At 42.8% G+C, this 23,687-nt stretch overlaps 1 protein-coding gene across 1 annotated transcript; it reads right to left on the bottom strand.

The window, feature by feature from the left end:
* Positions 1-1,932: 1,932 nt before the first annotated feature.
* LOC115670918 (transcription factor MYB123-like) lies at positions 1,933-3,523 on the bottom strand. Its single transcript, XM_030592321.2, has 3 exons — positions 3,314-3,523; positions 2,999-3,128; positions 1,933-2,733 (listed from the first exon to the last, which is right to left on the bottom strand). Exons 1-3 carry the CDS (start codon positions 3,444-3,446, stop codon positions 2,100-2,102), a joined length of 897 nt encoding a protein of 298 aa, XP_030448181.1. The 5' UTR covers positions 3,447-3,523; the 3' UTR covers positions 1,933-2,099.
* Positions 3,524-23,687: the final 20,164 nt, after the last annotated feature.

Below are 23,687 nucleotides of genomic sequence, written 5' to 3' on the forward strand. Positions count from 1 at the left end.
GGACGTCGGCCGGCGGGCGGCGGCGGAAGGCGGGCGGTAGGTGGCGGCGAAGGACGGCGAGAGGTGGCGGTGGGCGGGTTGCGGCCGATGGATTGTTTCTTGTTTTTGGAGGATCCTAGAAAAAAAATCGTTTCTTTTTTCTTGTTTCAGAAACAAGAAGCAGATTTTTTTTGCTTCTTGTTTCTGTTCCAAATCTATTTCAGGATCACTTTTTTGTTCCAGAAATAAAAAAATAGATTTTGTTTACTAAACGGATTTATGTTTTTTTTCTGTTCCGGGGAACAAAAGAACAGAAAAACAAAGAAACAGAAACGTTACTAAACATTAATTAGTCGATAGGGTCCAACGCCATGGCGCCCCATTTAAATCCTAGTTTCTGAGGGCACGAATCGACCCACAATCATGGAGTCGCGAGTTGAAAGTATAGGAACGCTCTTATCACCGAGTCAATCTCAAAATATGCGAGTTCATACTCTTTTTTCCGTTATGGGCCGAAATGGATTTTTGTTTGAAAAATGGAACTTCAAAGATCTGTTTTGTGCAAGGTGGCCAATACTTCCAAATACGTCTCTTTGTATGTAACATGTTTGACAATAATAAGTGTTCACGAGAGCTTATTGAGAATAAATTAAGAGATTGTGGACCATGATTATTAAAGTTTGAGTTTGGTTTAAATCAATATTTGGGTAGGCGAAGTGCCCGGCTAATGGTCCATTTACATGGGGAGATTTCTCTGGCCACCTACTACCACATCAAAAGCTAAGAAAGAATGCAAATCTGCTCATCCTCATCCATGATTCAAAGTTGGAAACGTCAAAGGCACTAATTGACTCGATCAGTTGATGGTCTAACGGACCCTAGTAGAACAAAAAAGAGAAACCACGAGAAATTACGTTACTTAGAAAATTGATATATTGTGGATCATCCTTATTATCATGGTGGTACACCACCCCCCATCCCCCCCATCCACCCCCTCTCCCCTCCCCCCCGGCCTCCTCCTTTTTTATGACCTTATCATGCAAAATTTGCGGAGATGAATGTATTATAAGATGCTCAATTTAATAGTGGCTAAGATTCTGAAGGTCTAGCTGGTCCATGTCTGACTAAACTAATTGTCAATAGAAGAATTTCAATTCATCCATAGGTCATCCATTCTAGATTATTTCTCTTTTATATGTATATGGCTTGTCTATGAATGCACGGCACAGTTGGCAAGCTATAAGGCCTTCTGGTCCCACCGGTCATCATTCATCATTTCTTCAAACCCTGCCAATAATTCATTGATGAAGCCAATATCGTTTGTCCCACCGCGTGAAAGTTTTCAAACTTCTCAAGCATTTGTTCCGGTCTCCCGACACCTATGTGTTCGTAAGCCGACATGATGGGGGCTAACAAGGCTAACGGTATATTCCACGGGCGAGATGATATCGCATGCTGTCCCAATTTCGTATCTTCACCCATCAACTGTTCTTTTTTGCACATGTTTGTGCTGAATATTCTAAGAGCAGTTGGCATGCTTTGGAGGACGACTCTGATGGATTCGATTAGGTCACCGGTTAACTCGATTTCTCGAGACTATCAATACCCAACTTGAAGCCAAGAAGCAAGACGTGACTAGACTTCATTAACATGCACACCGGGAATCGAACTTTACAATAATCACCTTCTCGGAAAAATGATAAAAGAGCTCATCATCTGCCATTTGCATTCGTAAGTAGATATAAGTAACTCCCACTAGCAAGGGGAAAGAAAAGATAAGAATTGCAGGGGTAAGGACGCTTTCGAAATCTTATTTTGAAGGCACATGAGACAACATTGCATGTGTGCCTGGTGAGCTCTAGAGAGCAAAAGGAAACAAGGATGTAGGTAGCTAGCGACCACTGAGCTCATTGTAGTGACACATGACGCCCAAAGTGCATACGACAATTAAGATTTTGCAAGTGGCAAAATGAGCTCACTTTATGCTATTATTTTTATACAAACTTCCATACAAAATTTGGGAAGTCCCATGTTGCTCAAGCGACAATCATTTAAAATATCTCTTATAATATGCCATGATTAGGTACAATCTTCTTTGGTTTTTCTTCAATTCTCCCTCTTCATGGCCATTCCTCGGAATTTAGCAGATATGCCAAGGAATCAAGATCCAAGGTGTCCTTTTCTTCTACACAAACACTTGTCCAGTTCTCCAGCATTTCTTGTTCCACGATCAAAGGCTGGTCGGCGCACATAATATTGGCCGTGTTAAACTCATTACCATAGCCGAAGTTTATAAGCCCAAAATCTCCAACACAGTTCTCTTGAAGGTGGTCATCATGAGTGCCACAGTGAACATGATGAGTTCTAGGATTTTCTGAATCTTGCCCCAGTTCACTAGCGCTCCCATTTGGACAATAATTGGCTTGGAACGGTGAATATTCTGGGGTTATTGAGTAGAGGGATTGGTTTTTGTTTGGAAGTGATGAGCCTGCTGAGGCTAGGACCTTGGTGCACTCCAACGGCTTGTATCTGGTGACTTGGGGCCGAGTTGCTTTTGCGGATAATGAGCAGCTCAACTTGGAGACTGGTCTCTTGGATCTTGATTTGAATGAGGGATGATTGATGTCTTTCGATGATGGTGGAGAGGAAGATGAGCGATCAGCTTTAGCAAGTTTCTTGCCAAGGGTTGTGTTCCAGTAGTTCTTGATTTCATTGTCTGTTCGCCCCGGTAGCCTTCCGGCTATTAGAGACCATCTGAGTTTGATCGAGAAGCAATAATTATGTATATGAGACTCCGGAACTGTGCTATAAAAGAACAATTCTTTCTCTATAAAGATTGGTCTACTTAACGTTGCAAACAGCAAGTGGGTAGTTAATTAAGTAGGTCATATTCAATACCGAATAAAAGACTGCCATGACTTTGTAGACAATTCTTAGTATACTCAGCATTTTGAGAGAGAGAGAGAGAGAGAGAGAGAGAGAGAGAGAGAGAGAGAGAGAGAGAGAGAGAGAGAGAGACCTGTTACCAAGAAGCTTGTGGAGCCTGACGATGAGTTCTTCTTCATCAACAGAGATGTTACCTCTCTTGATGTCTGGTCTGAGATAATTCAGCCATCTCAGTCTACAACTCTTGCCACACCTCTTCAAACCTGCACCATTTTTTTTCTCTCTTTCTTGTGAGGAGTTCATTTCACTTTAAAAACTGAATTGATGAACAAGGAAATACAGAAAGTACACAAAACCACCGTTCTGAAAAGGGTCTACGATGATTAGCTCAAGAAAACTGAGATCCCACAGAGCACAGATGACAACAGTGGACGAAATGATGAAGTACCAGCTCGTTTGGGGAGGTTCCTCCATTTGCCCTCGCCGTGGGCTTTGATGTAGGAAGTAAGGATCTTGTCTTCCAAGGCAGTCCATGCTCCTCTGTTCAGCCCTTCCTTGGAGCAACATGGACTCCTCCCCATCCTCTCCCTCTCCCTCTCACTGTCTCTCTGTCTCTCTCTCTTTGATGTGTGTGCCTCTGTCGTATTTAAAAAGGCAAACGACGATCAGTACCCTACGACCTTTTTATAGACCAGCCAGGCCAAGAATATGCCAACCCAAATGAAAAACCAAAGAGTCACTTTCATGGTGCATCATGCGTATGGCATAGCCTTTCTATCGACCTTTGTATCCTCATTATGACGTTCTTCGGGTTCATATTACTGCCTGTGGCTTTTTATTCATACTAGTCAATCCTCAAATCGTCGAACCCTACTAGGGAAAAAGTTACACTAGAAATTTTAAGTATCTTGTACGCGGATCAATTTACCGCCATTAGATTTTGGTTTCTCGTTTAACTTCCTTAACTTTGGAATTTCATTCATTTCAATCACATTGATTATTTGATCCGCTAGAAACGATAACGTGACATTATTTTAACGATAAACTCGATCCTACATAACTTTTTATGATAATGCCTTGTCAGCTTTGCAGACGAGCAAGGGTCGATGTGACTTAAATGGAAGGTTTTTGAAAGTTAAGGAATTTTGATGAGTGACTGAAAAGGTGTGGCACCAAACCGAGTGCCGTACAAAATATTTGGAACTTCTAGTGTACATTTAATCTTAGGGTTATCAATGTTAGTCACCTTTTCCTTTTCTTTATATAAGAACGAACAAGGTCAACTATGGTCGTCTTTCCATTTTCTTTATATATGAACGAACAAGGTGATTAAATTGAATTCTATGAGCCTTTCCCAGTTTAATCTTTCCCATGTATATATTGCAGTTCATAGCATTGTCTCATTAAATTGCTTGCTACTAATTTTTTTTTGGTTGGAAGCTTGCTACTAATTAATTCGCTGTCTTTTACTTGATTATAGGCATATCGTACGACGACTTCACTCATACACACATATATAGACTTTGTTCTTATCTGTAGACTGTAGTTAAGATAATTGTGGAAACTGAGAATGATTTGCATCTTTCTCTCCTGACACTCAATTTTCAACTTAAAGGCAGATGAACTTTTAGTTTGTGTGGATCACCCGCCTGGGTGGCGTCCCTAGAGCGGGCACTCTTTCTCTCGCAAAAGGTTGAACGTTCGAATTCCGAGTGCCGCAGGGTGACTTAACCGGTGGCACGTGTGTGGTGGCTAGCACGTGTCGCCCCCAGGGTTTACCCCCCGGCTGTCGGCCGTGCGGGGGTTCCCTGGGTTACCAAAAAAAAAAAAAAACTTTTAGTTTGTGTGTCCAAAGGAGAACAAGGACCTTTGCTTTCATGATTTGGACTTTGCATTACAAGATCCATCCCCAGCAAAAACTTTATGCGGCCACCAAGTAACCCAACAGAACTTCAATTAAATCCTCAATAATGTGATATATTAAAATTTGTCTGCAAAATCGCTATGATGAGTAGCGTGACTAACTCTAAATCGATCGAGCGTTGAATATGACCTACATATTTAGACGTCCGCTTACAAATATATCGATCTTATTGTCCCAAATGATGCTATGATGGGTCCCCAAATGACTTCATTTATCCTGTAATTAACGAGCTCGATCTCATTGCCCCGCACCATATGGTAATGCTTTGACTGTGAGAAGTTAGACCCTCTGCAGATGAAGATTCTCGCATTGACATCGACCCCAAGTATGATGCTCCTCTGAGACATAGACTCCGTGCACGTAAGGGACAGTAGGTTCCATTCGGACGCTACTCTCACCTTCACCTACTCCAACTTCTACTCGCCACTTTCAATCATCTTGGCATTCTGGTCCCATCGAATGTCCGTCGGTTGCATATGATTTTGGAATAGTTTGTTATCTATAAATAATTAAGAGAAAATATTGAATCAGACATGAAAAGAAGTAATTGTTGGACAACAACTTTCTATGCTTCGATTGGCATCCGGTTCACTCAAATTCTCCTTTCTCACACAAGTTTGAGAATACATTTAAGGTGAAATTCCAAGAAGGAAATTTAATAATTGCTGAAACTCATTTCTCCGTGATTTTGATGTAGTAAGGGCAAATAATGCCTTAAGAATAGTGATCGTCATCATGCATCAAATAACTATAAACTAATGCTCGTTTCTTCGTTAGCAACCAAATTTTCTTAACATGTACATAGACCAAGCGGTAGCGAAACCCTTATTTCAAGGACTAATATGAAAATTGTGGAAGTACCGAATGAATAATGCTCCAAAAACAGGGATTAAAACAGGGATTAAAAGTGTTCTAAGTTTCCTCCCAAAGAGTTAGATTAGCAATTAAAAGGTGTTTATGGGCCACAAGTGAAAAACCTGGTCGAACTGTCCCTTTTAACCCGACTTGTTTATGCTTTTGCGCCACGATCCAATCAGCTCACTCGCCGGTCAACTCTTCTTTCGAAGTGTTCCACGGGACATAATTTCAGTAACAGTTAAAAGTACACTGGGAAACACTGTTGAATTGGAGAGATTGCTGTTATTGAATTAACGATTGAACATGGATTTAATTAATATGTAGTTTTCGAATGTAAAAAAGGAATTCTGAACCAGGAAGCGCAAATGAAGCAAGTTTCCACTTGCGGGGGAATCTTTAAGCCTGTGTTTTGAAACGAGTGCCATCGGCAATAGGCTAACCCTAGAATATTAGTTCACAAAAAAAACTCTAGAGTAAAAAGAGAGGAGATAATCTAATTTAAAGAAATAAGGAAAAATAGACCTATCGTCGTAAGCTTTACCAAATGTTGACACCCGAAATTACCCCTGGTGGGAGTGGACCGATTGCAAGTCACAAAGGACGTAAAACACGGCCCACATAGCATGAATCTGGAGAAAGGCCGCGAGTTAGGCCCAGAAGCATCGGAAAGATTTGGAGCAGTTATCGACAGAACACGTCATAGAAATGTCGATAGGTTGACAAGTCCAAAATCACGAGCCTTGCACATGACGTCGACAAGTCCAAGATCACGAGCCTTACATGTGACGTCGACAAGTCCAAGATCACGAGCTTTCCATGTGATGTCGATGAATTAAGCACGTTGTGTTACATGATAAAGAAATTCATTTCCATGTGTCGAAAGGTAAAGACATAACCGTGGGCATGAAGATCAAGGAAGCTAAATAGTCAAAAGTGGGAAACAGCAGGAAATAAGGAGACACGTGGAAGAAAATCAGCTATTACGTGATGCACAAGGGGCGTAAGCAACATCGACAAGTCAGGAAGCGGTTAAAGTGTGAAATGTAAGGAAGTGGAAAACAACTTTCAAGAAGAAGTAGCCGATCGACAGTTATCAGGTTGCTCTATAAATACTCAAGGATTTCCGACGTAGAAAGGACCTCCGAACAAGACAACAGACCTCTTATCTATCTTTATTTTTGGCACAATATGAGTAGTAATAGTTACAGCTTTTAGATTACACGTCGTAAATTGAATTCCGACGAGAGTCTTTATCATGTCCAACATTATTGATTAAATTCCAATGTTGTGCCACCAGTTTAACGTCGTCGATTAGATTCCGGCGTTGTACTTGGAATATAGCTGTTGATTAGAGTCCAGCCATATTCTCTCAGGGCACGTCATTGATTAGATTCTGGCGTACCTGGAATTGTAATGTTGTGTACTGGTTGTGTCATTGATTAGATTCCGACATAGCTTGATCTTGGCATTTGCAAGGTGTCATCCTATTGTTAGTATTGTTGAGTTGGGTGTATTATCTAGTTAAGTTGTAAGGCACAAGTTGGGTTTAATAGACGCATTTGACATTCTCTATCTGAGCTTGGCTCAAGACCTTGGTCTCCTCTAATAAAATCCGAAACGCAGCGTTCGGTGAAAGATTTTTGACGAGATAAAACCGGCGAAACATCTTTTTGGCACGCCCAGTGGGACCCCTATTGAGTTAAGTGGAGAGAGTGCTATGCCACGCACTCGAAGTCGCACCAACTCGGATAATACTACTGACGAGCAAGCTGCATCGATGGCGGAAGATAATAGGTGTTGAGACATCATCCGCTCAACTTCTTCATAACAAGGTTGCTAACCAATCTCGAGAGGAGGTCATAGATATGTCGAGGCAGCGCGTTGAAGATAGAAAGCAAACTGAGCTCACACTAGTTGCACTTTCTACTATGAGGCGAACTATTGAGGAAACTCAGAATGAGTTCGCTGATTATGTTACGCCCCGAACCCCTACGAGCTCGCGACATCCCCTGCTCCGGTCGAAATGATGCGACGTCCCAGGAACGTCGCCGACCCAATCCAAACATCAGAGCCACATGCGGAAGCGGATATAAAAACCCCTGACAAAAAGATGACGACAACGGGGTAGAACACCACAACAATCAAACAACAACATCTTCATACAGCACCAAACATACAAACATCATATTACAGACATAAATACAGACGAACATACTCCGCCACCGTTTTAACAAAAGATCAAGGTCTGGTTAACTTAACTTCCCTATGGGTTAACCCGATTTACACAACCCCTAAAATATCCTAGGGAAAGCCTACTGGTCGCCCTTCCGCTCTGCTTCTGATTCTTCGGGTTTGAGCCTCCGGACACTCACCTGTAATTCCACCAGGCACCAAAGGCGGTTCCTCGAACTTCCAAAAAGAGGAGGCAAACTTCCCGGGTCTAAGGCTGGGGGTCTGAAAGTGGCGGTTATACAATCGTGAGACGAATCTTAATAAGTGTACAACCCCAAACCCCACGTAGGCACTCACGTACCGCCAGACGAAAACACACATAACACACAATGATCAGCCAAACTAACAATCACATGCGACCCTACCTGGAATTCCTCACGCACGTCCCTGCACGTTAGTCAACCACACAGCCAGTATGCCACAGAAATACATCACCGCCGCGCGCGTGCCCCGATTATAGAGCAAAACCCACTTGGGCACGTCCCATACCATGCCTAGCAGTTTTTACCCCATAATCGAGCATCACACCATGAGATACAAACACACTCGCACACCAACTCACACCACACGCCACTTTCTTAATTTCACTCGTCCCGCCAATTCTTGCTCATTCTCAGCCTTTCCACCACTACCGCGCCCGCGTAAAACGCATCAGGCCAACGGTCTTCTGACCTCGTCAGGCATCGTCACCCCGTCGGGCCGGGCATCGTCACCTCGTCAGGGACGGCATCGTCCCGCGTAAACGTACACGCCTCAGGACGGAATCCTACGCACACTTTCCTTCTACCGCGCCCGCGTAAAACGCATCAGGCCAACGGTCTTCTGACCACGTCAGACATCGACACCTCGTCAGGCTGGGCATCGTCACCTCGTCAGGGACGGCATCGTCCCGCGTAAACGTACACGCCTCAGGAGGGACCTTTTTCCAATCAATCCTACACATCCGAACCTTCGTTCCACACTCTCTACACGTACCACGCCACCACACAAACACACTGCCAAACATACACACTTCACACACATTTCACATTTACACAACCTCGTCACGCGAACACCACACAAACACCCAAGCTTGGCACGCGAACTCAATGCGCAATCACGCCACCACACCTCACAGCCACACAATCACATATACGAGCTCATTCAAGCATCAAACTACCCGTCAAAATGCCATGATAACACCGAATAATTCTCGAGAGAGAGAAAAACCGAGAATATATAAAATCGGGTCAAAACTGGGCAGTTTACACAGTGACCGAAATCCCAATAAAATAAATAGTAAACGAACTTCACAAATTCTAAATTTTGGATATGTCATAAAAAACATCTTGATCAACATTTCTTATGAAGAACACGAAATCCGGTTCAATCTGCAACTATGCCTTTTTGTCCTTCGAAGTCAGACCAAAATCAGTTCGCTCAAACAGACCGTTTTGTCCTCAAAATACATTTATTTCAACATCCAGATCACCTTGAAAAACTTTGAAATTTTTATATGTTATAGCCACAAATGTCCCCAACAACTTTTGTGAAGGAAGTATTTTGAAAATAGGCCTAAAAAAATTTATAAAAATTCGAACAGACTCGAAGGTCGGGTGAACAGTAAATCGGGCAGTTTTATTTCGGTCCAAAGATGGACTTCCGAATGGCATCAAATGATTTCCAAAAATTCCCAAATTAAAATATGTTATACTTCAAGATGTTGGGAACAACTTTCATGAGAACACTGCCTAAAATTCTGGCCACATAAGTCACAGTAAAAATAACAAAAACCAGCGACGCAGCAGCAACCTAACTGGAAATCAGCCAACACACACCACCGAGCAAACCAGCCGCTAAATTCACCCTAAACCGAGCCCTAAACAAGCCTAACAATACCCGAGGTCCTAGGCGACATTTGGGGAGGTCACTTACCTAAGAAAGGCGAGACGAATGGGCTGGATTGGAGGCTGAAACGGGCGGAACAGCAGCAGCAGCAACACCGGCGGTGATGGGAGGAAATGAAGATGAAGAGAGAGAGAGAGAGAGTGTGAGAGAGAGAAAAAAAAACTGATCGTGGGGGTTCTGGCCAGATGAGGGAGGAGACAGAGAGAGAAGGTCAGACCGGTCAAAAATGGGGGACTAGAGGGCGCCACGTGTCGCGATTCTACGCGATTTCCCATTTTGCCCTTGATCCGACGGCCCTTATTTGTCTCTATCCAATAATTGAAGGGCAAAAATGTCTAAAGTCCAATAATGCAGCTGAAATTCTAATTTAATAATTCCCAATTCTCTAGTCCAAAATTCGGAATACCCAGTACCGGGTCCAGGGGCAAAACAGTAATTTTTTCGCCCCGGCCGAAATTCCATTTTTCGACCGTACTAACCAAAAATGTGAGTGGCCAACATAATATGGCGTCGGATTCGTGAAAATAGCCTCTTAAGCCCTTGAAAATCGACTGCAAAGTTCTAGGAATAAAATAATATTATTTTGCACTTCCGAGCCAAAATTCCAATTTTCGTCCGAAACCACTCCAGATATGCGCGGCCACCCAAAAACGGCATCGGCCTCGAAAAATAACCTCGAATGGTCTCAAAATCCAACATCGGTGTCCACAGGGGCAAAATCGTAATTTTCCCGGTCCCGAACCGAAATCCATTTTTTTGCAGAAATGGTTGGCCCCAAGATTGGCCAAGCCAAAAATGTCATCGGCCGTCCAAAATTGTCACTTTCAAAATTCTCGATTCCCGGGCCCAAATTCCAAGAAATGACTAAGATCGAACAATCGCGACATTAGTTTATCTCAGGCTAACGGGTGGCTCATTGGGATTACGCGCTCTTGACCCGTGACCGACACTAAGTCAAATCACGTTTAAGTTTGCTCGAGCCAATGCGACCTCGATTGTCATATAATTGCGAGGGTCTGTCACTAGTGCCCTTTGGACACGATCAATCAAATAGACCGGTCTCGGTTGGCTCAAAACATTCCCTCGTCAATCCATATGGTCGAAGATCGAACCCAGGTCGAGTTCTTTGGTCGTGCGAGCTCAATCCCGTACTGGCCTTACCCCTAAGGTTAGCATCCCGTGAATGCGCATTTCCGGGTGAGATCTCACTATAAGTGCATTGGCCAAAATATTCATTTCTTAAATCCCGGGAAAAGGATCGAAAATTCAGGCTATTACAGATTATATGGTAAGGCGTATGACTGAGGTGGTTAGGCCTTTGATCATCAACACTTATCATGAATGTACTTAAGGTCAATATAGAGGGTCCATCGTGCCGATCCAACTGAGAATAGGGTCTCCATCAACATTGGGAGGTCCTACAATACAGTTTGGGACGATGACCCAAGGCACATCGACGATCCCGCCCATTCGAATACTATCGAGGGGAGAAACCTTGCCAGTAGCACCTAGTAAGGGGTTTCCTCAGGTTAACGTGGGCCCAAATGGAGGGGTTGCTCGACAGACGATGATCGATGAGAACTCCCAGGAAGGACATCAAGTTACTCAAGCGCAAGGTCCTCCTGTGATCCAGGTAAATCCTTCACCCGTAGTCTTGGATATTCAGAATCCTGTAGTGCATTTACCTAGGGGGCAAGAATAGTTTCAACAAATAAACAACCAACCACAACGTCAGGCACCTCAGCCTGCAGTGCCTAACGTAAATCAGCATTTTCCACCCCTATGGGTCCAAATGTTCAAGTCCAGCTACCATTACCAATACAGTTAAACCCACCAGTTAATCCCTCTATGATTGCTCATAACGTACCATAGATCATGCAGCCACAACCTCAACAACAGCCACAGTTACCACAACAGCCATTTTACCAATTACCTAACCAAAATCTAAACCAGCCGTTACCACCCAATTATGTTGTAGATCCTGCGCCCGCCGTGGGTCAAGTAAGAAATCAGTTGGTAATGGATCCTGTGATGAGGGGATATGGTCAAAATATGGGATACTTCCTGAATGTATATAGAAAATCATATCCTGACTGGATGGATACCATACCATATCCAAGGGGTTTTAAAATGCCAGAGTTTACATTGTTCACTGGAGAGGAAGATCAGTCTACTTTTGAACATGTTAATCGTTTTTTGGTGCAATGTGGCGATGCTGCTCATGCTGATGATTGGAAATTGAGGTTATTTCCCTTATCTTTGTCAAAAACCGCGTTTACCTGGTATACTGCTTTACCTGCAAATTCGGTTACATCATGGGAACAAATGGAAAGATTATTTCATTGTCAATTTCAAAGAGCTGTGCCGGATTTATCGGTAGCTGATTTCTCAATTATGAAACAGTTAGCCAATGAATTTGTCGATCAGTTCATTTCCAAATTTAAAAGGGCAAGGAATAAATATCTAGTCCCTTTACCTGAGAAGACTTTTGCGGACCTCGCTTTTAACGGACTAAAGTTTGAAATCCGAGAAAGGATGGTTGGACAACCTTATTTAGATCTGTTTCAGTTGTCAACCATAGTTAATAAGCACGAAAGTCTCCTTCAGGAAAAAGACAAAAGGTATGGTCGACGAAGTGAAGTTCGTTGGGCTGATGCTGTCGAAAGCGATGATGAAACTGAATTGGCAGATATAGCAGATGTGGCTCTCGCTAAAATGGTGATTGATAAGCCATATATCTGCCAAGCATTAAAGCCGGCAAGAGTTAAAGAAAAATCCAACCTCATGACCAAGGCTAAGGAACCCATTTTTTATTCTTTCGATATTAATAAGACAGAAGAAATATTTGACTTGTTGTTAGCTGATGGACAGATCAGACTCACGGAGGGTCAAGTTTTACCTACTAAAGAGGAATTGGCGGGAAAAAAGTATTGCAAATGGCATCATTCATGGAGCCATGCCACTAACAACTGCCTGGTATTTAAAAGAAATGTCCAGGAAGCAATCAAGTAGGGAAAGATAAAATTTGCGGAGGACAAAAGTAAATCCCCGATGGAAGTTGATGTTGATTCTTTTCCTGTAATGACAGGGATGGTGTCATTGAAGACGAAGACAAGGGGGCATCAGCCATATCTTTTTTGCGAAAGGTGTAAACGGTTGTTGGAACGGGACAAACATTATTCCAGTAGTCAAAGACGTCCACCCAAAGAAGTTGTCGACGAATTCTACGATTTGGCTCTCATCGACTCATATGATGAACAAACTCCTTCTAAAAGTGTCAATCGTCATAGGAGCCGTCGAGACCACAATAAGGCCATTAAATCATTCAAGCAGAGGTACGAAGAAGGTGATCCGACCATTGATACTTTGGGAGAACCTAGTGGTAAATTTGATTACTATGTTAGTTATGCTCCACCACCTTCGTATGATGGGAAGATTGAGCCAAGTGGATGGAGCCCTAATTTCTCTGATCGAGGAGATCTCCACACAGACCCACATCCACCACGTCGACAAACTTTAAAAGTACCGAGAGACCCACTTGTGGATTAATGGTATGAGGCCCGCAGAACTCAGAATTGCAGTTCAAATCTGACACAGACTAAAAAAAGGAGAATGCAGAAGAAAAGAAAAGAGTATCAACTCCAACAACAAGTGAGTCAAGTCCACATCAAGCAGGTTAAGCCGACCCTGATCGCAATACAAGAGGTCAAGCCAAAGTTCCCCAAGCGTGGAAATTTAGTCTGGAAAAGAAAACTAGAAAACCAAGCGTCGACATCTGGTTGACCTCAGCAATTTTCACCAAAGCAAGATGTTGAGCTTGCCCAGAGTGAACCGTAACAGTTGTCGAGGTCAATTTCGTCACTGAGTTCTTGCATGGTTCGAGTATGCCTTCCATCGAACCTCCGGGCTATGACGGTAGAGCCAGATCATCTTGCAGAAGTCACAATGGATGAGAAAGAAAGAACAGAATTTCACTTTGATATAGAGGAAGTGGTTGAATTTGAAAAACCTCCACCCAAGGGTTCAAACCACTTAAGGGCTCTGAATATCAACGCAAAGGTTAATGGCCGACCTATGTCTCCTGTGGTGGTGAACGGGGGATCCACACTAAATCTCATCCCATATCGTTTCTACAAGAAACTGGGAAGGCGCGACAAGGAGATTATCCTATCGAACATCCAATTATCTGACTTTACTAGAGAAGTCTCAGAGGTTAAAGCAATTTTCATTGTTGACTTAACCGTTGGCACCAAAACTTCTAGGACGTCCTTTTGTGTGATTGATGCAGATGGGTCTTACAATTTACTATTGGGCCGAGATTGGATCTATAGTAATCAGTGCGTACTGTCGACTCTCCATCAGATGATAGCATTTTGGAATGGGGATAAGGTAGAATACGTTAAAGCAAACACCAAGTCGCAAACAACCTGCGCACATGCATCTCCAATTCATCAATTGGTACCAGAAGACAATATATCCATCAGTAAGCCACCTCTCGTTGACCCCAATAGTATTGCATTCTGCCATTTCGACAAAGGGATCGTTGAGTGGATCCCGAAAAGTCAACTGGCAGGGCAATTAAATAAGGTTGTATATGGAGAACCTTACATTGTCAAAAGACCTCATTGAGAGGTACTCGGCCTATCGGGCCGAGCTCGCAGAGCAATCCACAGAAGCTGTCGATGGAATCCTTGAATTTGAAGAGTCACCCATAAAAGAGATTAAAAAGTCGATTGAAGCTCAAGACCTGTTACAGGAAGTGAACCTTAGGCTAAGCAATGAACATTGACCTACTTACGTAAGTTTGTTGATCGATGATGACTTCAAAGCCTAGTTGGTAAGACTCTTGAAGAAGTATATAGATTGTTTTGCCTGGGACTATAGAGAAATGCCTGGATTAAGCAGTCGTCGAACATCGACTGCCCATAAAAAAGGGGTTCGGGCCTCATAAACAGCCGCCCAGACGATTCGCTCCGGAAGTTATTCTTAGAATAAAAGAAGAAGTGGAGCGATTGTTAGCGGCTGGATTTATTAGGACGGCATGGTACGTCGAATGGTTATCTAATATAGTTCCGGTAAAGAAAAAGAATAGAAAGTTATGTTTCTGTATCGACTTCCGAGATTTAAATGCAACCACACCAAAGGATGAGTACCAGATGCCAATCGCAGATATGTTAGTTGATTCGGCTTCTGGGAACGAAATCATGTCATTAATGGATGGTCATTCAGGCTACAATCAAATATTCATCGCCAAAGAGGATGTCCATAAAACTGCATTCAGGTGCCCTGGGGCTATTGGCACTTTTGAATGGCTAGTCATGCCATTTGGATTAAAAAATGCAGGGGCAACTTACCAGAGAGCTATGAACTTCATCTTTCATGACATGATTGGAGACTTTATGGAAGTCTACATCGATGATATTATTGTCAAATCGAACCAGGTATGTCATTTAAATCATTTGGAACAAGCTTTTATTAGGATGCAGAAATTTGACTTGAAAATAAATCTGTTGAAATGTGTTTTTGGAGTAAGGGCTGGTAACTTCTTAGGGTTCCTAGTTAATCAAAGGGGAATTGAAATTGATAAGAATAAAGCTAAGGCCATTTTAGAATTGCCGCCCCCCACAACCAAAAAGCAACTTCAGATGATTTTAGGGAAGATAAATTTCTTGCGTCGATTCATCGCTAACTTGTTAGGAAAGATTGAGGTGTTTTCCCCATTATTGAAGTTAAAGAATCAAGAAGAGTTCGTATAGGAAGAGAAACACCAACATGCTTTTGATCAGGTCAAGCGGTACTTGGTTAATCCACCAGTATTGATGTCGCCGAGAGCAGGTCAACCCTTGAAATTGTACCTGGTCACTACCGATACTACCATCGGATGTATGCTGACGCAGGAGAATAATGAAAGCAAAGAGCAAGCAGTGTATTATTTGAGTCGGATGTTGAATGATCCTGAAACAAGATACACTACAATTGAGAAGCTATGCTTGTCATTATATTATGCATGTACAAAATTACGTCATTATATGCTGCCGACTACGGTACATGTAATATGTAAAATAGACGTAATTAAGTACATGTTGACTCAACCTATTGTTAAAGGCCGAATTACCAAATGGGCTTTTGCTTTGACTGAAATAAATTTTGTCTATGTTCCGTTTAAAGCAATAAAAGGACAAGCCATAGCAAATTTCATTACGGAATATCCTGGAGCACGAGATGAAAATAGTGAGGGATACGTCCACGTGGTCCTATGGCAGCTTTACTTCGATGGATCCAGTACCCCTGGGTCTGCTGAGGCTGGGATCATGATAATATCCCCTCATAGACAGAAAACGAAACTTATGTTCAAGATGAATTTCGAGTGCTCCAATAATTAGGCCGAATATGAGGCCTTAATTGTTAGCCTAAACATCTTGGCCAACATGAAAATATGTTTCGTCAAAGTCATAGGGGATTTTCAATTGGTGATAAGGCAATTGTCTGGGGAATACCAGTGACTTAATGAGAATATTATATCCTATTATTCACTGGCCAAAGAGTTCCTAGAACGCTTTGACGACTTTGAGCTGGTCCATATTAAAAGAGAAGATAACACGGAGGCTAATAACTTAGCACAAATGGCTTCCGATTATAAAATATCAAAAGAGCTTGCTGACCGTATTATTACTCAGACCAAGGTTTTACCACTGATGAACAACAGAATCATGTGTACCCAATCGACATAAACCCTTGTCGACAACGCGACTGTCGACGAAATAGTAACTTAAGATTGGAGAACTCCATTTATAGAGTATTTCAACAACCCAGTTTCTAGTGATAAAAATTTCAAAAGAAAAGCCTTCAATTATTTGATGATTATAGACTGTGGACGGGTTATTGCTCAAATGTTTGGGACAGCAAGAGTCTGTGATAGCAATGGCCGAAGTTCATGAAGGCATATGTTGAGCTTATCAATCAGGCATAAAAATGAAGTGTCCGTCGACATGGTTACTTCTGGCCAACTATCACTCAAGACTGCATAAGTTATGCTAAGGGATGCGAAGCATGTCAAAGGCACGGTCCCATTCAGTATGTTCTTGGGCTATAATGAAACCTATCATCAAATCTTGGCCATTTAGAGGCTGGGCGATGGATATAATAGGAAAAATTTACCCTCCTTCGTCGAGGAAACACAGCTTCATTTTGGTTGCCACCGACTATTTTACCAAGTGTGTTGAAGCGGCCTCGTACAAGAATATAACACAAAAGACAGTAAAAGAGTTCATCAAGAAGCATATTATCCATCGATTTAGCATCCCATAATCTATAACTATAGACCAAGGCACGGTCTTTACTAGGCAAGAGGTGATTAGTTTTGCCAAGACTAGAGGCATCAAGATGATTCATTCAACTCCTTATTATACCCAAGCCAATGGTCAGGCTGAAACCTCCAATAAAGCCATCATCGCACTGATTAAACGGCACTTGGAAGATAATCCTAGAGAGTGGGATTTATTATTGTCGACTGTATTATGGGCTTATAGAACATCTAAAAAGACTGCTATAGGAACTAGCCCATATATGCTCACTTATGGACAAGAGGCAGTTCTCCCGGTTGAAGTTACGGTTCAATCCCTACGAGTCAGACTCCAAAACAACTTGGCTAAGGAGGAATATGATGAGTTAATGTACGCCAACGTTGATGAATTGGGAGAAAACAGAGCGATTGCCTTGGAAAAGTTAATATAATAAATATGTAAAACATAAACAGTTTGAAATTGGCGATCTGGTCTGGAAGACCATTTTGCCGACGAGTTTGGACAATGAAAAGTTTGGTAAATGGTCACTAACATGGGAAGGACCATTTGTGATAACCGAGGCATTTGTCGGGAATGATTATCGATTAATGGATATCGAGGGAAAGGAGTTTCCCCGTGCTATCAATGGCAAATATTTGAAGAGGTACTATCCTACTATGTGGGAGATGCGGGAAATGGAGGAAGAAGAGACTAAAGATTCCGAATAAGTCCAATTTCATTCATAAACAAAAGACAGATTACTTAAAAAAAAAATCTTTTTGATTTTCTTTTCCTTCCTTCCTCTCTCTTTCTCTCTCCCTTTCTTTCTTTCTTTCTTCTTCTTCTTCGTCTTTCCTTCCTTCCTTCCGAGCCCAGACCCACCAGTCGCTTTTACCCCTCCAGGCTGAGACCAATGTGTTCCCTAAAGCGGGCTACGAAGTGCTGCATTCGGTCCTCCAGGCGCTGTTTCTCCGTCTCAGCCTGTTCCTTGGCTTCTTCGAGGTCGGAGACCGTCTTTTCCAAGTTCGATATTCGCTTTTCGAGCCATTAGATGAGCTCAAGGTGGGACCGCACCAGTTCATTCGACTTCTCGGCTATGGTGCCCAAGGATGTGGAAGCGGAGTTGACAAAAACTTCACAACGGGGATCCATCAAGAATCCAATCTCGATTTCATCCCGTTCGGGGCAGGAGACTCCTCGCCTCAGTCTTTTCACTGCCCCCTGGATCCGTTCAGCAATCGGCTCTCGATATCTGTCGAGATGCTCTTGGGAGGAGTGGAGTTGGCCCTGCACATCAGAGAGTGTGCTGTACATTACATTTGCATGCTCAATCTCTTCCTTGAAGCTCTCGAGTGTGCATTCTGCAATAAAGTGTGCAGCGATGGTTCTTTCATTGGCTCAAAACTGGGACACCTCGTGTTCGAAGACGGTCACGAATTCCTCGTAGTTAGCAAAGAAAGGGTGATTAGAAGGCAGGTCCTTAGGCTTCCCTTTGCGAATCAACTTCTCGACCTTAGCCACTGCCTAGGGCTTGGTGGCCAGGACGGCGTAGGTCAGGCTCAGGTAGGAGATAATCTCCTTCCACAAGGCCTTGAACTGGTGAGCGCTTGGGGTCGGGGACAAGGCACTAGATTCCATTGTTGCTGGGTAGGGTAAAAGAAGGAAACTTCTATGAAAGATGGGATTTAGAATTCAAAGTCGAGTAGTGAAGTCATGATCGCAATAGACCCACTATTTATAGCCCGTGACTAGAGTCCCAACTCTTCATAAATCGGTACGAGAAGATCAGCCGACATCACGAATATCTCGGACGACACGATCGTATCCGTTTGATCAGTCCAAGATACAAGGATTGGAACGTTACGAGTAATGGCCATTTATTCCTTGAAGGTCACGAAACAAGATTCGAGGAAAAACGTGCCGATAGTCACTCCCAGCCGTTCGATGACCTACACGTGTACTGATGAGATTCAATTACTACTCAGGCGTATACCTATGTGACTGTAAAATTGAATTACACCGGTACAAATTGATTATGTTTCGTACTAATTCATTAAATGCAAGTGCAGGAGGTTGTACACAGACGTCTTTTCGAGAGCATAAAGAAAGGATAGTTTGGTTAGTAACACTGTACAGGTCATCAAAGCAGGTGCAGACTATAATTATTCGGATAATACTCAAGGAAAAGGAAAAGTTGATTAACAAAAATATTTATAGCAGTACCATCCTCGGCATTAATGACATGGAAAAAGAGAGAAGAGATGGTGCTAGATGTAAATTAAATAAAATGTTGTTCAAGGCTTAGGATGAAGCTGTGAAGTTGAATTTCTCAATTACAGTTTGATTCCAGAATTTTGTCCTTTTCGGCCCGGCTGTCCCCCACGTCAGTGCTCAGTTGCTTCGCAATTGCTTCAAGGTCTAATATGACCTTGCTTTGATCAAAGAGTGTCAACAGAGAAATGCTTTCGTTGATGCGAAATGCCTCAAAGACCTTACGGGCCTGACCAAGCTCTTCTTCTTTGAGGCTCAGGACCCTCTCTTTGTCCTCAATGGCATTGACATATTCAAGCCCTGCCTTAAAAGTCTTCACAGTTACATTGAATGAATCAGAGAATTCATAAAGAGCAAAGTCTACAGCTCGACAAGGCAAGGGGTAAGGTAAACTGGTCAGATAGTCTAGCAAGGACTTGACTTTGCTTTCGAACTCTGGGACGTCACAAATAACGTCGTACCCTTCTTTTAAGAGCTTACAAAGTTGAGCTCCTTTGGTACGAATTTCATTATGATTAACAGAAGGAAAAAAGCTACCTACCGAAAGACCTTTACCTCTAAAGACTCGAATGCTGTTAACCTGAGGAGTTTTAATGGAGGGATGATCCATGGTAGAGCTCATCTCGTCCATTGATTCGCTTAAAAATTTGTCCATATCGGAGAACGATAATGATGGCGTGCTTGGAGATAAGGGCATATCGGACATAGGAAACCATCTGAAAAGATGTAATAATCCCATTGGGAGCAGAGTTATCTTCGACAAGGCTGAATCCAGGTCTTCAGGAAAAATCAAGACCTTATAGTCGTCCCACCATTGATTAAATAACATTGAACCATATGGGGTGCTGAAATTATTGACAAGCTTGAACCGTCCCAGGATATATTTAGCAACTTCATTATAACACGATAGAGCATCATTCCTTAGAGACAAAGAAGGAAGGAAGTTCACTGAGTAGACGATTGACATAGGAATACCTTGGACCAACCCAAATTGACGGGCACAGTAATGAGGGTTGTATGCCTCAAAACCAATAAGAAACCTTTCTCCAAAAGTAAATTACAGTGGAAGATCGGTGGGGATGATGACACTTCCCCAAAATATTGAGGTGTCATATTGAGCAGTCGATGGGTCACACACGAAGTTTACGCCGAACCTATGAAAAATGAAGTCCTTCAAGGTAAGCAGAACACCTAGGAAGTACTCCAAGACCGAAAGTCCTCCGATTAGCCGGAGGAAAATGCTACAAAATTTCCAGGGGCCAAAAGCAGTCTCCATAGGCTGTTTATGTGCATCATACCGGTCGACAGGTGTAGAACCATAAGACGTGAACAATTGAGGGAAGTATGACTGAACCCAACCATGCAATATCCACAGTAGGCCAATGAAAGGGTTAGGATATGCACTAAACAATGAAGATTGTGCATCGGAAAGGCCTTTATACAAAGCAGACAATGCCATTCGACCTAACCCTACATCGACACCCTGAGTGAGGGCATATGCGATGTCCACAAGCCCACATGATATGGAAGTGGTACAAAAGATATATCGACAAAGCCGACAAAGCAGGAATGCAACATGTTCTTGAGGAGTTATTGGTCCATCTGACTTGCTAAACTCTTTGATGAAGTCATGGAATGAGAAATCAACGAAAGAAGTACCATAAAAATCTGGACATGATTACGACTTCTGATTATAAAATTCCACAAAGATGATAGGCCAGTTGGTGACCACATATCGAGCAAAGTGATGGTTACCGGACCGGGGGGCAGAAAAAAGCAATTCGTTGATGGTGACCAGAGACAGCAAAGAGCTCCGATGAGCCCATATTCAACAGGATCTATAGAAAGACAGCTTAGTGACAAAGCCTACTCTATTTTCGCCACCTTCCAGATGACCGACATCTCTCGTTTTATCCTTTGGTACCACCGAGAGAATTGCTCGTCATAGCATGGATATGAGTTGAAATGAGAATTCGGTGATGCCCAAGTCGAGATGCTAAGTCGGGTTTGACTTATGGGAAGAACCTCCTTATAATAACGTGAAAAATGCTCAGTAAAGATGGATGGTGGAGGTGTTAATTTGAGATGTGGGCCTAGGGTCACATGATGAGCTTCCGCATCATAATCCACAAAGGATAGGAAGAGGCGCCCTTGTCGTTCAAAACTCCGAAGGTTCTTAAAACAATTCAGGCAAATGATAGCTTGAGTATTGATTTGGGAAAAAGAAAGGTTAGCCATTGTGATGGGCCGAATGATGAAGCTCGACTACGGCTACCGGGTATTTATACTAGTCTATTTAGTCAATGAGTTAGGTCCACTAACTGGCAACATGCACATAAACGAAGGCGTAAGGCTCGGGATCCATTATCAAGGTTGGTTATGAGTAATCGTGGCATACGTGGACATCCAAGGAAAATAAAAAAAAGTATTTTATTGAGGAGAAGGAGGTCTGTCGAACAAAAAATCGTGAACCCCTCGTTGGAGCAAGGATAATTGAGATTCTAATCTACTCATCTCTGAGATATATGCGTTTCTATTCTGACGCTGTTCCACTGCAAGGTTCAACACTCGCATATGCTCCTTTTGTTTCAAGCCCTTCAAAATGCCGATGTGATGGCGCAATTCTTATTTGACCTCTGCCTGTTGACGGAGCTTCATCTCCCGCCGTCGACGAGTCTCTTCGAGGGCTACAGCAAGATGTCTTTCTTTTTCGACAAGGACACCTATTTCGTCTGTAATAACCCGAAGAGACTTGCGACGGGTGTTTACCTCCTCACTAGCCTCCTTCACAATGTTAGCTGGTTCTTCATGTATTTCTGCAGGAATGGCCGTCTCTTGTACTTGGCCCAGGAGTTGTTGATATTTATTGAACATAGTCTGGAATTCCTGGGAGAAAGTCTTGAGTTGCTCTCTGAGTGCTGAAGGAAGAATAGACCCAACTTCAACATTTTCATTTCCAAGGCGATCGATGAGGAGTTTGAATTGCTCCAAGGCTGTAGCATCATATGACATCCTCGCGAGTCCTCCTATAGAGAAGTCCAAAAAGCGTGTCAGCTCCATCTTCTTCTTGATTATAGCTAGTTTTGATTGGCCAGAGTGAGGCGACAAGTCATATGGATTAAACGCCAAAATAAATTCAGCTTCGTCTATGGCGTGCATTGCCTTGCCCAGGTATGCGGTAGATGAAGTAGACGACTGATGGTCAGGCAAAGGAGTTGATGAGACAGGCGTCGACGATAAGGTCTTGGCAGGATTAGTTGTGGAAGTCGAGGCTACGAGCATTGGAGTGGACGTCGATGGTGAGGCTGTGGAAGGGTTGACCACAATGGCTGGAGTAATGGTCCGTTGGACCATGACACTTGTCGATAGACCACATGCTATAAAATCGGAATGATATCTCAGTATCAGGGTTAAATAAGAATTGAAGACAAAGTAATATTTCAAAAACGTGTACCTGTCTCAGGCATAGCTGTCTCGAGTCTAGCCATATTAAGAGCGACAGTGATTTCTATAGTGGAGTCAAGGATTGGAGCAGTTCGGACAAGTGGAGGAGTAGGAACAATTGCCGGTTCAACTGAAAAGAAAAGGAGAATAAATAAACCAAATAAATTAGACAAGCAGAAAGCGCCAGTCAAAACAAAAGCTTACCAGGAGTTACAATAGTGGATGAACCAGGCTGGATGGGGATTTGTGCTGGAGATGCCATTGATCTGGTAACAGAAGGGCCGGAAGACACCAAGTCGGCTGAGGCTGGTGTTGTACTGGAAATGTCAGTCGATGGAATTAAAATGTTGTTGACCCGCTTGATAGAATAAAGACCAGTTGATGCCAAGACAGTGACATGATTCTAGATTGTGGGAACATAGATGCTATCTCCTTGACTCTTATCAAAAGAAGTAAGGAGTTCTGAAGAGGCCATATTGTGTGTAGCCGGCTCAGTAGATGGCTCGATAGATAAAGTTCTGGATTTCTTTCTTGGAGAAGAAGGAGAAGACCTCTTCCTTTTCTTTTTCAACAATGATACAATTTCTTCCAAAGTATCTTCTTCATTCAGTCCAGAGATGATGCGAAGGGAAGGAAGACCTTATAAGTAACAAACCAATATAAAGGAAAGAATAAAGTGGGCTGACACAGAGGAAGAAAGATAGAGGCTTACCATCAGTAGGATTTTTAGCAGCATCGACACTCTCTGTGTCATAATCCCTTTTTGTTTCTGAGTTAAAGAATGGGAAAGTTAGGAGATGCACCAGATTGAAACAGAAAAGGAACGTAAAATGGTGGTACCCATACCTTGGGTAATCGGCTTTTTAGAGCCATTCCGCTTCATATGATTAATCGAGGACCGGAGGGCCTCTTCGTATGCACTT

Source organism: Syzygium oleosum, unplaced genomic scaffold (genome assembly GCF_021117445.2).
Source record: "Syzygium oleosum isolate NSW1041296 unplaced genomic scaffold, Sole_v2.1 Sole_v2.21, whole genome shotgun sequence".
Lineage (NCBI taxonomy): Eukaryota > Viridiplantae > Streptophyta > Magnoliopsida > Myrtales > Myrtaceae > Syzygium > Syzygium oleosum.